Source organism: Lipophrys pholis (genome assembly GCF_963383615.2).
Source record: "Lipophrys pholis genome assembly, chromosome: 19".
In the NCBI taxonomy this organism is placed as follows: domain Eukaryota; kingdom Metazoa; phylum Chordata; class Actinopteri; order Blenniiformes; family Blenniidae; genus Lipophrys; species Lipophrys pholis.
This window is the reverse complement of record NC_137647.1, coordinates 4,899,028-4,916,982: the sequence shown is the minus strand read 5'-3', so window position 1 is coordinate 4,916,982 and position 17,955 is coordinate 4,899,028. Positions and strand designations below refer to the sequence as shown.

The window sequence follows — 17,955 nt, the reverse complement described above, 5'->3', positions numbered from 1 at the left end:
GCCTGTATGTACAACAGTCCTTCCCGATAAATGATCCAAGATAACAAAGAGTGTGGATGAAGTGGGTTTGTCTGTGTGGAGTCCTCCCTTAAGTAGTGTATTTAGGACTAACAATGAGGACCCCAACCCATAATCCTTCAGCAGAGGAGAGTATAAGATCCAGACTTGGAGGAGTCTCTCCACAGAAGCTCTCCACAGCAGATCCACTCTGAAGATGACTCTCTCTGCCAGCCTCCTACTGCTGCTCCTGCTCGGCCTCTCTCAGGCCGTTCATTCCCAGGAGGTAGACGAGCAAGAAGACGACGACCCAGAGTTTGTGGACATCGGCTCCAGGATTCTCAGCACCAACAACGGTACCGACGAGTTCCTGGTGGAGGGAGACTTGATGGCTCCCGTGACGAGAAATGCCATGAACTGCTGGAATGATAACTGCTTGTGGCCGAAAGGCAGCGACGGCTTGGTGACGATCCCCTACACTGTGAGCCGTCAGTTTGGCAGAAGAGAGATCCTGACCATCGAGGCCGGTTTGAAGTCCTTCCACAGCGTGAGCTGCATCCGCTTCGTCTCCAGGAAGAACCAGAGGGACTACCTGACCATCGAGAACAGGAGCGGCTGTTTCTCCAGTCTCGGCCGAGTGGGTGGAGGACAGGTACTCTCTCTCAGCAGGCAGGGCTGCGTCTACCAAGGCATCGTCCAGCATGAGGCCCTCCACGCTCTGGGCTTCAAGCACGAGCACAACAGGAGCGACCGCGACTCACACGTCAGAATCAACTGGAATAACATCGTACAAAGCATGGCCTACAACTTCAAGAAGGGGCAAACCAACAACCTGGGCGTTCCCTACGACTACTCCTCCATCATGCACTATGGAAAAACTGCGTTCTCCGTGGACGGACGGAAGCAAACCATCATACCGACCCCAAACCCAAATGTCCCGATCGGTCAGAGGCAGTCACTGTCCGACAAAGACATCCTGAAGCTGAACAAGCTCTACAAGTGTGAAAAAACTGAAAAAACATGCTGATCATTCTCTTTTCTTATTCTAATTCTTTGTGATTTAGAGGATCAGCACATCAGTGGTCTTTTTCCATTCTTTAAAATTTGATGTCTCCTCTCCTTCAAATAATCAAATCCTCATTAAAGCATTTCAAATTGAAAATATTTGTCTCGTTGCTTTTTTTTTTTTCCATTTCGTGAGTTCGTCATTTTACTTTTGCAGTGGGTTTAGTGGCTGTAGCGAGCGACCCGTGCACTCCTGGATTCTTGGATGTTTCCCCAATTTGACCATTTTATTTAAAGCACAACACCAACAGAAGCAGTGCTACTCTTAACAGGCATATAGGAAGTCACTGTGCTTGACCCGTGGGGATTTAGTGGTTTTGGAAGTGAATCAAAGCCTCAAAATCTACATTTTGGACTGTTTCAGTTTGGTTGGAGGTGAAAGATTCTCTGACCTTTATGTGAGTGCAGTCTAACTGTCACGAACCAGGACCCAAAGGCAGACTCACACACCAGTATCACGTACAAAAGTCTTTTATTGAAAAGCTTTGAGCAGCAGCCGGAGAAGGTATCCAGGGGAAAATCCAGTCAGCAGGCGTGCTAAGGTCCGAAAGCACAGAGAAGAGACACGAGGAAGAGAAAGGGAACACTGGACGTCTGATACGAGGTACAAAGACAATCTGGCACAGATACATGAGGTAATATACACGGGGAGTTGAGGAGACACATCACACAATCAGACGCATGGAGGGAGGACAAACAGGAAGGACAAGAGAGACGAGAAGGAAACCACAGACAAGTACAAAATAAAACAGGAAGTACAAAACACAGACAAGACTAAGAAACACCAGGACTGACATACCCTGAGAGTAACTTTTGTGAAATTGTGCTTTAAAGATTTACCAGGATTATTCTAGTTATCGACAGAATTTTCACATGTAATTGATCTGAATCTAAGAAGTAGAAATTTTTGTAGTTTTTCCACCTCCTGGTGATAGTTTGAATACAGAATAAGACACTATATGTTATTGATGCTGCTGCTGCCTTTTTACCAGCAGAGGGCGCCATCCATCTAGATGTGGCTGAACCACTGAGTTAAAGGAGATGAAGTGAGAACATAAAAGTAACACAATCATCCATATTGAGTAAAAAACGAAGCAGCGATTGTCACTAAATGTGGCATTTTTCAGAAGATATTGTGACAAATCACAGTTGCCATTGGCTGATGAGCCAATATGATTGGAAATAAAGGGACTTGTGAAATAGCAGAACTTGCACAATGAATAAATCAAAGTCTTTGAATAAATTATCTAACCTCTTATGACCTTGGCGAATCTGCAGTGTTGATTTTTTTTCTGTGTCTAAATCAAAAAAACAAAAAACAAACAAAGGTGTATCTGTGGAGAAATGGCGCCGCGTTCACTTTCTCCTGCAGTGTGATATAATGTGATGGATGTGGGATGCAGAACAGGGAAGAAAGGTGAAGAAGTACAGTGGATCTTTCATGTGCACGCACAGGGCCGATCGGTGCAGCTCTGCAGCCTGGAAACAGTAGGCGAAGTGAATAGATGCCCACATGTATACTGACACACAGAGAGAGAGAGAGAGAGAGAGAGAGAGAGAGAGAGAGAGAGAGAGAGAGAGAGGAGCTGTAAATAGAAAAAGGAAAAAAAGAAAAAAAGAAAAAAAGAAAAAAGACAAGGCTTGAATGCCATGATGCAGCCATGAATAAGAGATGTTTTGAATGCAGTTTTGTTGATGCACACACACACACACACACACACACACACACACACACACACACACACACACACACACACACACACACACACACACACACACACACACACACACTGCGCTCAGCATTCCATTAGAGGAAGTCCAGGCCATTAGTAGCTTTATCTTCTTTGTGTGGGACAGCACTGAGAAGACTACTCTCTTATACCGACACACACACACAGACACACACACACGATGTGTGTGTGTCTCCCATGCAGATGTTTTGGAGCGTTGTGTTTTAGCACAGCAGAGCAGCTCACAGACAAAGAGAGCGAGGGGATCTGCTTTCAGAAAGCCTGTCCCTTCCTTTGGAGCCCAGAAGACGCCTCAAACTAACCGCGTGCAGAATTTCCCCGCCAGTGTCCCTGAACGAGCGACTTACAGCAACGTTTCATTGTGTCACGCAGCTTCAGCCCCCATTCACAAAACACTTGTCTCCTTCTGTGCAGATAACCGTGCCTGTGACGGCTGACAGTGGGCACAATGCAGTGTCTTCCTGCCGCTCACACAGAAAGTACGCCTCGAAAGTGACAAATAAAAACCCAACAAAACTATGATTATCTGAGTCACAGTAACTTCCTCCTCCGTCTAATGAGCGCATTCTGTTTCTCTCACTCTGCAACTGGTGAAGAAGAAAGTAGGATGTGTGTGGGGTTTCCCTCCTTTAATAGTTTGACATTGGAAAAATCCCATTTTGAAGTGGTTGAGATTAACTCCTCCCAGGCTGAGTTGACGGTTCTCTTCTGGGAAAAGATGGTACATCCTCTCCAGGTAGCGGGGACCTTACCCAGGTGACGGTGAAGCTTCAGGCCCCGTCTACATGACAACTGAAAATGCATTGTTTGTGCGGATTTTTGTGTGTTCCTCTGTAAGTCGTGGACTTACAAAAAATAGACAATACAGTCTTAAAAAGAAAAAAAAACAACAGTGCCCACTAGTGGCCGCACATGAAAACTACGTCATTTTCGGTGTTTCTGTCGTTTACATGGAAATTTTCTTCGTAAAAGTGAAAATTCGCTCAAACCAAATGCCAAAACGACGCGTTTTCACTCGAAACGTAAACAGGCCTAATTCCTCCCACATTGCAGGATCAGTTTCACGGCTCAGTCAAGAAAGACAATTTAAAGTAGGTGACGATTTACTTTTACAAATAATAGCTAGACATTTTAGGTTCAGGAACAAGAAATCAACTCGAGAACTGTAATGACGGACTAATTTCACTAACTTTTGTTATCAGGTCATTTTTTTTCAGTTAATTACATGTAATAACTGAGCATTAACATTCTGGGTGAAAACTTACAGTAAATTCAAAGTTAACTCACTTAACCAAATATAACAAAAAAAATTGTATGCACCCTTAATCTGGTGTTTGTCTTTCCACAGCATGCAAAATATAAAAACAGTGATACAATCCACGATACCACCAGGTCACCCGTCAAGATGCACATAAACACACATAAACACGCGTTCCCTTGACCTGGATAAAGACAACAGCGTGGCAAATCTGCCCCATTGACTGGGTCCATTAGAGGCCAAAGTGCAGTGGAGCGGCACACTGAGAGACACAGTGGATTACAGAAAAATAAAACAGGCGTGGTGGAGGTGGTGGGACGGGGGTTAAGCGGTGGTGGGACGATGGAATCAGCAGGAGGGAGAGGTGGACAAGAGACAGGGACGAGGCAAAAGAGAAATTGAATCTATTTTCACAAATGCTTCCGCATCAGCAGCAGGTTAGTCTCCTGTAATTGAATTTGATGTGAAACATCACTGTTTTCCTTATGCATCTGATTCCGATGTGTTAAGATCAGTGCATCGCTGGGCTTTGGGAGATCAGGTTTGAGATAATGGGAGAGTAAAGGAGAGCAGAGGAGAAAAGAGAAAAGCTTGATCAGATTTGTTTATAACTTAAACACACACGTACACTCTGTAAGGACACAGACTGTCAGATATCACATAATTTACATTCGAACCGTTAATAACCAGTAATAAACCTCTCCTACAAACAGCCACGAACACTGTATGTTGACTGTGAACAAGTTGCATTTCCCCCCTGTTGCCATGGAGACGGAGTCAGAGCGTTTTCAAAAAGTTCCACCTTGCTCTGAGTACTGTTGTCGTGTGAACAAACAACCAAAACGCAACCAAAGTCTTACGTTGACTTGTAAACGGGGCCTCAGCCTTAAAAGTTGCGCTGCTGTGTGTGTGCACCATCTCGGGTGTGAGGTATGGTGGCGGCACCATCATGCTGCGGGGCTTTGTCCCAACAGCAGGCCTGTTAAGACTTGGAGTGATATTACACATCAAATTAACGAGGAGAATCCATATGGGTCCTTTTTACACAATCCAAACGCGACGCCAACCAAACCGATGAGACAAGAAACAAAAACAGACACTCCAAAAAAAACAATAAACATAATAATATTTTGAAGCATTGTATTGTCGTGTATACTATTGTAATTCTCAGTGTGTATGATAAACTATTGTCAGTGTCGTGAGGCATTCAAGAACTGTGCTGTAGGGATGTGTGTGTGTGTGTGTATGTGTGTGTGTGTGTGTGTGTGTGTGTGTGCGCGCACTTAATTTGCACTGTTTTCCTTTATTTTTGTTTATTTGTGGCTGTTGCGAGGGTATACAAGCGTAATTAAGGATTACAGCAGAAGGGGTAGGATTAAATGGTGAGACTTTACTTCTCCCTACTGTTTTGCAGAAAATACTTTTAAACATTGTGTGTGTGTGTGTGTGTGTGTGTGTGTGTGTGTGTGTGTGTGTGTGTGTGTGTGTGTGTGTGTGTGTGTGTGTGTGTGTGTGTCTACGTCTGTTTATAGATTTTCTGCATAACATTACAACGTATGTGCCTGAAAAAAATTTAATCCTCATGTAAAATGGAATCACTCCCTCACACTAATGACTTCATCTCTCCTGGATTCCCAGTCACTTCCTCTCATCCTCGGTCATTTTTCTGATGTCAGGCCGAGGTTTCTGATGTGAGCTCCCAGTCGTGATGCGAGTCGTAAATTAATAATCAGTGCCGAGTAAGACGGTCTCTAAGTGCTGCCGGTGCTCCCGTCACTGCTTCTCCCCAGTTTGAGATAAGCGCCACCTCTCAGCACGCCAGCAGAGGCCGTTCGGAGACGGACGTCGGCGGGTAAATTAGAACGAGTTGCATTGCAGCTCCCGTGAAAACCACACAGGCAATGTGCTGCACAAAAATAGCAGCTGGGGATGGGGAAGATTTTCCTACCGCGGGCTTGTTGATGTTTGCACCCTGAGAGCAATGCAAACAATTAAAACTGCATCACAGTCGGTGCATGAGCGGGTCAGCTCAGGGTGACTCTGCACTAGATGTTAAGAGTACAATGTGTTTTGAGGCATTCAACTTTTGGGTGCTTTCAAATATCAAAGACAGATTTTGCAGCGGGCCCATTCAGACAGCAGGTAAAAACATTACAGCAGCATGTGGACAGATTCTGAGTGACTCCGTGCAAAAGAACTTCGACTTCGGGGGGGGAAGATTTTTCTTTCCAGCCGCATGTTGGACCGGAGCGTCTAAAAAAAGCTACGGGGTTTTTGGTGCGGCCAGGCTAAAGCCCAGACCTCGGTCCATTAGAAGGCCTGTGGCTGGACTTTAAAAAAAAAAGACTGTTCATGCCTGATCTCCAGGAGTTTTAGAGAGAAGGAAACATTAATGAGGTACAATTACAGCGTCCATTCATGTTTATTTTTAAAATGATATTAATATCTGAGGGATTATTATTATTATTATAGCAGAAGACTTTCTCTTATGATCATTAATCTAAACTGCTGAAGGATGCCTAATCTCAGCGTACACACACACACACACACACACACACACACACACACACACACACACACACACACACACACACACACACACACACACACACACACACACACGCACACACACACACACACACACAGAAGCATGGTATGTGATCTCGGTGCATCACAGTGCATTTACACAAAGAGCTGTAATCTAATATAATCCCGACCCTCTTTCCTGGCTGTGAGCATTCATCAAATATGTCACTCACCATAAATGACATCAGATTAATGGGAAGAGAGGGGTGGGGACTTCCTGGATTAGAAGCAGCTCGTCAAAAGCCTGAAGCCAGAAGGTGTTTCCAGAACCTTCTGTGTGGGATAGAAGCTTTTAGACGGCGTCTGGACAAGCTCCAGTCTATTTGTCGTCTCCTGACAGAAGAGAAACAAAATGGAGGTTCGGGACTAATGAGCGAGCTTGAAACACACTAAACGTCTGACATGTAAAAATGGGTCCGAAGCACGCAAAGACACTCATTCGAATTCTCCCGTTTGCTCATGGTTAACCACCTGAGATCGCCTGCAAAATGCATGAAAAGAGAAAGAGCAGTCTATTTGTGTGAACGTGCAATTTAGCATACGTTAGACGGGATCTTAATAAATCATCAACTCTGGTTCTGGACGAAAGTCAACAGAATAACATAAAGTTATGAGTACATTTTCATGATGTATGTTTTTAGGTAGCACCAACATGTTGCAAAAAACTTTTCTTTCACTTTCTTCATATGCGACAGTGCCTGATGTATTCAGTTCATTCCCATACTTTCCATACTCGGCGATGCAATAATCTCATTGAAATCTTCAGAGAATATCTATATATAGTGTTAATTGTCAGAGGTGAGTTTTTTGGTTTTGTTAAAGATATTGACGTTTCCATCATGTACACTCTGCGCCACAATAAAGAATAGTTTAAATTGAATCATTATTACAGCAGTATTTTACCCCCTCTCAAAATGAATTGGGGCTGCATGTGGCCCCTGAATTAAAATGTGTTTGACACATGTTATAAAGATTTGGATTATAGTAATGTGCATTGTGGAAAAAACCCTACACAAGTAAATTCCAGTATACAACAGTAAATTAGACTGAAAAGACATCATGTATCTTAAATTTACACATTTATAAACCAAAGCTCAGGCTGCTGTGGAAAATCTGGAAACAATTCTAAGTAATAAATGTGATAAAAGCGGCTAAATGATTCTATGCTACAGTATAATGTGTCGAAAAACACAGGAATCAACATGCAACTGCAAAACTCACAGTAACAAAAACCCAAAGTTTGAATATTAATCTTATAATTCACAGTAAAGAAGATGTTACTCGCTGCTATTGTTGGCAATGACGGTACATGTGAAGATTTCGTCTCTGCTGACAAACAAGAGATTGTAGCACGAGTGCAGCGCCTCGAGCACAAGTCTGAACTGACATTCCGCCTTCTGCTCGGGAGAATCAATAGTCAAGAGGGAAAATAAAAATAAAAAAAAAAACTTCTCGGACAGCGAGACAGCCAATTTCCTGGCTATTTCACACCTTCAGTCTCAGTGGTCGATCACCTCTGCTCTCAGCGTGCATCTCGGCCGCGGCAGCTCGGTGACGACAGCTACTGGAAATCATTCCTCGTCCAATAGCAGTGGGTGGTTTTCTTTTTCCTGGGTGGGGGTTTAAAGATTGGCAGACTGCGATCGCTGCAGGTGACAGAGGCTAATTCAATCTTCTTGACATCCTGGTATTTACGTTCCTGTAGATATTCACAGCTTGAAATGGAGCAAGTGGCTCTATTAAAATGGGAGGAGGGTGACGAGCACAGCGTATAAGATGTATTTAATGAAAATGACAAAACTGGTGAATAAGCTTGGGATTTTTGTCCATTCCCTTGTTGTTGTCCACACGAGCCAAAACGATCTTTTTTTCTCCCCGGCCACTATGAACACAGCTCAAAATGATGTAGTACTTTTAGGTGGTGCTGTAATTCACCAAATACACCAAAAACGCAGCGAGAAGACACGGAGAACACTCCTGCTCATCCTCGTATTCCAGAGGTCACACATATCACCTTAATGACTAGAATCAGTAGCTCCTGCAGCACGACCTGAAACATGTAGTCCGCCATTGTTGGTAAGTGAGAGGACCGCCGTGGGGGGTCGTTTTTCGTAAATGTACGTCTTTGCTCTTCCACACCTTCAATCCGAGCCAGTGTTTTAAAATGTCCCCGCTCTGGAACTCGCTGAAGAACAAAATTCCGAGCTCCTAAAAAGCGCCGTGTGAATTATTGTTGAGAAAATGATGCGTTTACATAAAACGGCGTTCTCGTGTGAACAGACCCTTCGGCCGCGTTTTTACGACATTGTTTAAAGTTAAAATGTATTTCGTTTTCGTTTCATAAAGGTTTTGCGTTCACGCAGCAATGTTTTGAAAAGAAAACAAAAAAACGTGTTCAATTACACAGAAATGGCAGAAACGCTGAAAAAGACGCAGTTTTCATGTTGGGCCACTAGTGGGTGCTGTCGATTGTTTTTGTATTGAAACCACACACGGGCACACAGAGAACAGTACAAAACTACCGAGTCCCAGTTTCAGAAAAGTTTCATTTTCTCCTGTTTCCATGGAGACGGAGTCAAAGCTTCATGTAAACAGACGCCCAAAATTAGATTTTCATTTGAAAACACCGTCGCACAAATAGGGCCCCAAGCGAAGAAGAACCAACGACTCCGCGTCAGGCTCGGTGTATTATGTGATTAGTAGGAATTACGTGTGCAACAGGGTGAAAACTTCTGACGCTGAGACGAAGGAAGGGACTCAGAAATCCTCACTGGGGGCAGAAACCGATGGCGTGAAACCAGTCGAGAGGGGAATCGTTGGTGCGTTTGAGCAGCGGTGACGATAACAGGGCTGCTCCCAGACACTTCAACGTCAAGAGAAAGACACAGATGAGAAAACTGCATCATGTTTTATGTCATTTTTTTTTTTAAACATCAGTGAGTGTCAGGAGGTTTGTAGAGACACCCAGGTGGAGCCGGCTAAAAAAAGAAGCATTTTGGGGCGTTAAAGGGGAAGACATTTTGCTACCGAGAGGCTGATATAATAAGATCATATAGTAAATTGTGTTAGAGCCAAAAAAAGGTACCGCGACTAGATGAAGTGGACGTTACTGGATATTGTCAGGTCGACTGATTGCTAGTGATTATTTTCTTTTTCCAATTCTATAAAACCTATAAAAACCAGTGCCTATATTAAGGTTTAGCAGAGCATTTTATACATGTATTCTCTTAATGTCACAAACGTATCGCGCTTAGAAGAAAGGTGTACATTACCATATGGCCTTTTCACACACTGAACAATTAGTTTGCACAATTAAGCAAAACTAAAGTGGGAAAAAAAAAAAAAAAAAAATAATAATTTTCTCACATTTACTGCGTCGGCAGACACTGGATTCTTCCTTTGCGATGGCGGACGCTTCGGAGCAGGAAGTCATCTGCTGTAGCTGGATGTTATCGCAGCAGTGGCAGAGTGTGGCCCAGGAGAGCTGCCTGGGCCGGACTGCTATCTGTAGAACACAGCACTGATAACCAGGAGTGGATATCAGCTTGGACTATATATATATATATATATATCTGTCAGCCTGCTCCGCCTTCAGCGCAAAATCTGGAGTCGGCATAAACGAGGCTGCCACGGACTTTTGACTGGTTTGCAGAAATATGAGCAGTTTTATAGGAATGAATTCCATATAAGGAGGTTTTAGTGATGTATTCAAGTAACCTGCACTTAATCCTACCAGTTTCGTTCTGCTGTAGAGCAGGGATGTCAAGCACATTGTAGCTCAGGGGCCACATACAGTGAGTGGGCCGGACCGGTAAATTACTGCCACAATACCTTTAAATTTAAACTTGGAAGGGGTCATGTTATGCAAAATTCTCTTTCGAATGGTTTTCAGTAAACAGTAAAATGCATCCCCATACCTGGAATGACGCCCCAGAAGTATAAAGAATTTACCATTTCTATCCCTGGCTTGATTAGAGTTTTAAAAAGTGTGTTGCTCCAACGAGCCAATCAGAAATTAAACCCTGTATAGTGTCATCGGGGGTTTAGCCAATCCCAATTAGGCAGCTCTACTCTGGCACATGGCACCATGAGAGGAAGTACTTCCTCCTCTTCCCAAGATGGGCATGTGTGGGCGGAGCCAGTCCAGCTCACACAGACACAGCAGATTCTGAATGCAGCTCCTATGATCCAATATTCAAAAGGAGAAAAATCAAGGAAAAGCTGGATTTGGGGGCAATAAACTCTGAATACAATGTTTGTAGGAAGGACGAGACCCGGGTGAAAGTGTTAAAAAGTTGTATAATATAATCTCTTCTAGTTTTTCTTTGTTGTGGTGCAGAGTATATGTGATGAAAATGTCTATATTTTCATAAAACCAAAACAATTACGACCAAAAATAACTACAATCTCAACATAAAGTCAATTTCAATGAAACCTTCTGGTGCAAAATGTAAAAAAATAAAAAAAATCTTCTCCAAAAGCTGTTGCATAGTTTGCTATCTTTCATGGCGGAATCACTGATTACCAGTATCTGAGCTCCGATCTCAGTGTTGAGTTGCGTCCGCTACTCTTAACATCCTCATTTCACAGAATTACATGAAACAGTTCTGAAATGGAGACATGGGGACGTTTCTTCATCTTATTCTTTCCTGCAGGCAGACTTCAGGTCACATGACTGCTGAGTCCGGTGAACATCTCTTCTATTTTCAGTGGAAAGTGTTGAATTTTAAGATAGCTTGTGGCTTTAGCTTAGTTTTGATAGCTTCTCTAACAAATGTCGACTTTACTTTAATGTTGGTTTTCATTCAGTTCATGTGTTTGATTTATTTCTCATTTTAACGTACATTTTTTCAGCTTTCTCAACAAACTATGGTGTTTCGACGAACGCAGTTTGGAGTGAGACACCCCTTCTGTAGGTCTGTGATTCTGATTATGGAAAAAACAAAAATCATGAAAATGATTGGAATTGTAGAAAAATTTGATTTATAGCGCGTCACATACAACATTCAGTACTTGAGTTGGACTGTTTGTGATGGCAGGTGCTTCATCCTGCAGAACAAAGTGGCCTCTCAGCTTACACACCAACTTCCCTATATGAGAAAATCACCCCAATGATATACTTATATACATATATATTTATGTTTTTCTTCTTCCTCCCTGTGAGGAGAAACCTAAATGGATGATGAAGCTATAAGTGGCCATATTTGGGCAGAAATCCAGTCTGGCAATGGGGGCAAAAAAACGTGTCTACATAACACACACACACACACACACACACACACACACACACACACACACACACACACACACACACACACACACACACACACACACACACACACACACACTGCAGACAGTTTGATTTCTCTCACCCGGTCAACTCTCCAAACGCATCACAGGAAAATCTCTCTCTCTCTCTCTCTCCCTCTCTCTCTCTCTCTCTCGCACACAATCACACTGACACACGCCACGCGCGCACGCGCACGGACGCTCATATAGGAGGATCCCAGCAGAGCGGCGCGCAGTAACCGGCGGAGCGCGCACCGGACCACTCCGTTAACTTCACCCATCTGCTTCAGCCGCTGCAACTACACACATCTATCTTAAAAAAAACAAAAAACAAACCCGGGCGGCAGAGCAGAGACTCCTCCGGTAAACTCCAGTCAGCCTCACACCGGTCGTCATCGTCTGTTTTTTCCACTCGAGACTGCGGATTTTATCCTTGATCTCCTCCAGCGGGTACGGAGAGTGCGCACCAGCCGCCGCCCGACAACCAACTCCAAGTCTGCGGACATTCTGCAAATTTAGTATTTTTTGTATTTTTTTTTCCTTCTCCACCCCGAGGCAGGGGGGAAACAGAAAGAGGAAACACACCGTGTGTCCGTCCGGTTCTCATCTCTCTGCACTTGCAAAGAGCAACAGCCTCCGCCGGCGCACCAGTGAGGTAAGAGATGTTTCCCTCCGAGGGGAACCTGGAGGGCAGTTTGACCCCTAAATGGATAAAGATTGTGTGGGAATATCCACACAGATGTGTTATTTTACCACCTTGGTACCAGGCCAGAAGGAAAACCTGCGAATGTTACATAAAACTTCTATCCTCCTCCATCCTTCCAGCACCCCCCCCCCCCCCCCCCCCATCTTTTTTGTTTGCCTTATTTGACCCTGTTACAAGTGGAGATGATTCCTGTAAAGCAGCTGTGAAGTGAGTGAAAAGTTGATCCAGAGCAGTAATACACTGTTCACTGTTTATTCACAAGATATTTGAAGGTTCAACCTTCACATCCATGATGCCGCCCCGGGTGCAGACATGGAAATCCACCTCCTACATACATCTCTGGTCGTTTCATGTCTCATTGCAGTTTTGTTGCATCACTTTTTTTTTTTTTGTGTTGTTTTGCGTCTGTTTGTGGCGGCTTCACGCCTGTTAAAAGTTTGTGTCTGCGTCTGATCTTTGAATCCATCTCAGACTGATTCGTTTGGCATCTCTTGGCACTTTGTGTGGTGGTTGTTAACCTCTTGGTAGATGTTGTGCATCAATTGGTGGTCACTTTGCAAACATTCGTGTTGAATTTTCACGTTATGAAAGATTGTGTCGCTGTAGTTGTTGCGTCTAATTGTTGATGTTTAATATTGTTGAATTTTGCATATTTCTGTTATATTGTGTTTGTTCATTAATTTACTTTGTTACTATAGTAACTTTCTGCCTCCTTGTAGTTTTTTGTAGCTGTGTTGTGCGTCTTTGTAGTTGTTCTTTCATTTGAAGCGCCATTTAGTCCCATTAGAGTTCTCTTTTATTTTGCAGTTGTTTTGCTCCAATTTTTAGACTGTTGTGTTCATTTGTTAGTGTTTTGAAGCGGGATTGTGACTCATTATTATTATTATTATTATTTGCATTAATCTCACTTAAATTTGCCTCATTCTAGTTATTTTAATCTAATTGTGTTTCCATTTTGGGCCATATTGCTGTTTTTTACTTAATTTTGTGGCCATATTGTCCCTCATTGTTTGATTTTTGATCATTATGTCACTTTGTAATAGTGACATAACAGGAAGAGCAGACAGACAGGGAAAACAGACAACAAAACACACGTGGAAAGCACCAAAACCCCAGATCATGACATTTTGTATGTTTGTGTTCATAAAGTTGTAGTTTTGCATTTTATTTAGTTTCTTTGTGGCTGTATTTGTGGTTATTTGTCATCTCTTTGTGGTTATTTGGTGTTTTTTGCAGTTGTTTTTCCATCTTATTTAATTTCTTTGTTGTTGTTTTGCATATATTTGTGGTTATTCTGTGTATTTTGCAGTCGTTTTGCACCTCTTTGTGGGTGTCTGTAGTTGTTTTGTGTGTCATTGTGGTCCTTTTGTCTCTCATTGTGGCTATTGTTCTGATCTGCCATTGTATTGGTGTTGTAGCAGGTTTCTGTGGTTTGTTTGATGTCTTTATGAGAAAAAGGTTTAAATTCGGGAGCGGGGTGGGTGGGGGTGGGCGAGTGGTGGTGTCCAATCTGACCCCGCCCCTGTGTCTGAATCTGCTTTTCCCCTGTGGGCACCTTAGATACGCACACCAATAACCACAGCCACAAACATCATTTCCATCCAGTCCAGTTCATGCCAATACTGATGTGATTGCATCGACTGGATTTCACCCCCCCACCCCCCTCCCTCCGCTGCATGCAGACAGGGCCGCCGCGCTGGTGTGATATTGGCCGTCCTGGTCTCAGTCACTCCAGAGCTCATTGAGGTGCCGAACGGATCAGCTGCTTATACAATCTCAAACACCGTCCGTCAGCATCTGGCATTTATTATCCTCGGCAGCATCTCCTCCTCGTTTACCGACAAGGAGCCTCTTCTTTCCATCTCAGCCTCCACTCTCAGTTGGTCAGAGGAGCTCTGCCTGTTCCTTTCTATTTTTAGCCTCTATTTACAATGCAGTAGCTATAGAGGCAAGAAGAGTCTCTCACTCTATTTCCAATCATCTGTCTCTCTGCCTCTCATTTATCCTCACCTCTTTCGCTCGCTCTCACTTTTCCCTGTCCCTTCATTCTTTTGTTTTTTTCTCTCTCTGGTTTAACCTTGAAGCATCATTGCAGAAATCCAAAAGACGAATTCAACACATTAAGCTCACCACCTGCTCAGCTTCAACACGCACAAACCGTAAAATAAGAGACCAGGGAGACAGGAGGGGGGGGGGTTAAAGGTTAATCTCGGGATGCTTTTGACCCAAATCACTACACGACCTACATACCCCCCCCCCCCATCACCCCACTTTCCCTTCTTTTCTTTAAATAAAAAAACAGGCTTTGTAATGTGGAGACACACCACATCTGAATAACACGATCCAGTTTCATCCATTTATTAATTACATGTGATAAAAAATGAGAAAAGAAAGTTCAATTAGGAGGTCTCCAAAAAATAGATTCAACGAAGAGAGATTAATTAACTTTTTCTACAACTTTTTTAGGCAGGCGTGCGCTCTCTCCGCGGCTTATTTTAGACATTTCCATGGACATTGAAGCCCCGCCAAAACACCTCATGATGCAGATCTGAACTCCGGACTGAAAGTTTCCACCCGATACCAGGGGTGTCGAACACGTTTCAGTTCAGGGGCCAAATACCGTGTGACTTCATGTTGAATGGGCCGGACTGGTTAAAGAAAGCCATAATAACGTTCAAATTCGAACTCTAAAGTTTAGCTTTTAAAGTTTTTCTTTGCTGTGGAGCAGCAAAACCAAACAATTCCAACCGAAAATGACTGAAAAGCCACTTTTAATTCAACTTTCTGGTGCAATATATAGTGAAATGCCCCAAAAACCTCTTGCATGCTGGTCTCATATTTGAAGCTGAAATCTACCAATATTACTTAACTTTGGCTTTTGATTTTGCAAGCTTACACCTCTGATTAATGTTTAAAATAATTCCTTTTTAATTGTATATATTCTTTTATTATTTCACAGAGCTTTATATATAACATATTACACATATTACATGATATGGTATTAAATAAAGTAAATGTTCTCATATTTAATCAAATTGAACTGTGTTAGTCTTGGTTATGTCAAATTAAATATGTTAAACATATTTGATCTTTTCATTTTTTTCAGTATTTTATAGTAACTAAAAATATTTACAATATTTTTTTAAATTATATTATTATATTGTTTCCAATGGTTACAATTTTAAGTATAATTAATTTTTCTTTTTATGTAATGACATTTTTTCCTGTATTTTTATTATTTGTTAAAAAATGTAAAAATCGTGTATGATTTTCCTTCTATTTCACAATTATGTGAAACATTTTATTGATTTATTACATAAAATCCAAATAAAATACATTTGTGGTTGTATTAAAAAAAAATGTGGAAAGCTCTAGGGTATGAATAGTTTTGGAAGCCACTATATAAGTCTGATATATCTAGACGACCAGCATGCTTCGACAATGTGAACACTGTTCGGCAGACTGCACCGAACCTAATAATCAATTTTTAACATAAATTTCAAAGCAGTCGTGCTCGAAACGTTGCAGTGTAAATAGGAGATAGAGCGGGGCTCAGACAGAGCATATATACGTAAGTTGAGCGCAGCTTTATTTCGACAGTGATTCAGCAGCTCAGCTGAGTAAATATGTCGCCCAGTACGCTGTGATCCGGCACAGCAGATGAAGAATATCTAACGTTTTGTCCACGCGAGCAGAGTGTGGCTCGAGGTATTGAAACGTTCTCAGCAGGTCTGTGGTTCAGTCAGTCCGGACTGATTTATCGCCACAGTCGTCTCATGAACCGGCACCAATTGTTGTGACACTGATGGAGAGAATCCCACTGAATTTAGTGACTTTTCCTGTGTCACCGTCTGGAAGTACATTTCACAGCTTTTCAGCAAATTGCCTCAAAAAGTGGTACCTTGTCATATCAAAGTTACTCCTACATGTTATATTTGTTATTCTGTGTATTATAGACATGGTATTAGTTTCTATTTCTATCAACTGAGATGGGAATATTCTTAAGGCCTTCATCCAGTATTAAACTGTTTACATTTTTTGTTGAGTTGTTCAAAACTCTGTGAAAACCAACTAAAAAATCACTTGAAAGATCCACATTAGAATAAACAACTACAACAAAAACACAAACAGACCAGACAGAGATCTAAAATGTGACTAAATTGTTACTGATGGACAGAAAAAGACAGAGTGACAACTGAATAAATGGTCACTAAGAAATGTTCATGTATATGTGGATTCAAAACAACTTCATGGACTCAAAAGTGATGGCGTGGAATTCATAAACAGTGTCAAACAGTCACAGAGAACCTTTAAACATCTCCAAGACGATGCGGAACAACGTGAAAGAAACACATGCTAATTAAAAAAAAGTTTAAAAAACTACAAAGTGAGTGAAAGTGATTGTAACAAGCACTAAAACCTCTGATAAGTGACTCAAACCAACAAAAGAGAAATACTCAATACAGGTAATAATCCTTCAACCGCAATGCAAATTCAGGATCAGCACAGAACCATGAAAACAGTTCTAAAGATCATTTAAATGTCCACAAACACAACTAAAATGATGACCGCAACAAAATCACCTCAAAGAATGAAAACAGTTAAAAGAAAAAGACACATATAAAAGCAACAAAAGACTCAAAACAATAATAAATGTTGACTCAAAAACAACAGCAAAAGAGAGCAAAGACAACTGTAGACCTCAAATCTCAAAGACTGAAAAAATGCCAAGTTGACGAAAAAACCAAACAAAAACACCCTCAAACTAACGACGAAACTCAAAACCACAATGCCTCAAAACAATGACAAACTGACTTAAAACAATATTAAAGGGGAAAGTATGCAACACACTGGCAAAAGAGAATGACACAAAACAATGACAGCCGGAACCAAAACTATAATAAACAGACTGAAAACAATAACAAAAACTTTGAGAATAAGACAAAAACATCAAAATAATAACAAAAGACTCAAAACAACCACAATGACTCAAAACAGTAAAACAAACATTGAAAACAATAAGATAATGACCCAAACACATAATAAAAAGACTATAAACAAGTAAAAATCAATGGCCCAAAACAATAATAAAGACTAAAAATAATAACAACATGACTCAAAACAACAATAAAACCCTTAAAACAACAACAAAAACACTCAAAACAACCACAATGACTCAAAACAAAAAAACAGACATTGAAAACAATAACAAAATGACCTAAAACCATAATAAAGAGACAAAAAATATAAACCACATGACCCAAAACAATAATACAAACACTACAAACAAAAAGACTCAAAAC

At 41.7% G+C, this 17,955-nt stretch overlaps 1 protein-coding gene across 1 annotated transcript; it reads left to right on the top strand.

Moving 5' to 3' along the window:
• Positions 1 to 214: 214 nt before the first annotated feature.
• LOC308124288 (high choriolytic enzyme 1-like) lies at positions 215 to 1,024 on the top strand (the record flags this gene model as incomplete). Its single annotated transcript, XM_080487211.1, has 1 exon — positions 215 to 1,024. The coding sequence occupies one exon, from the start codon at positions 215 to 217 to the stop codon at positions 1,022 to 1,024; it is 810 nt and encodes a 269-aa protein (XP_080343337.1).
• Positions 1,025 to 17,955: the final 16,931 nt, after the last annotated feature.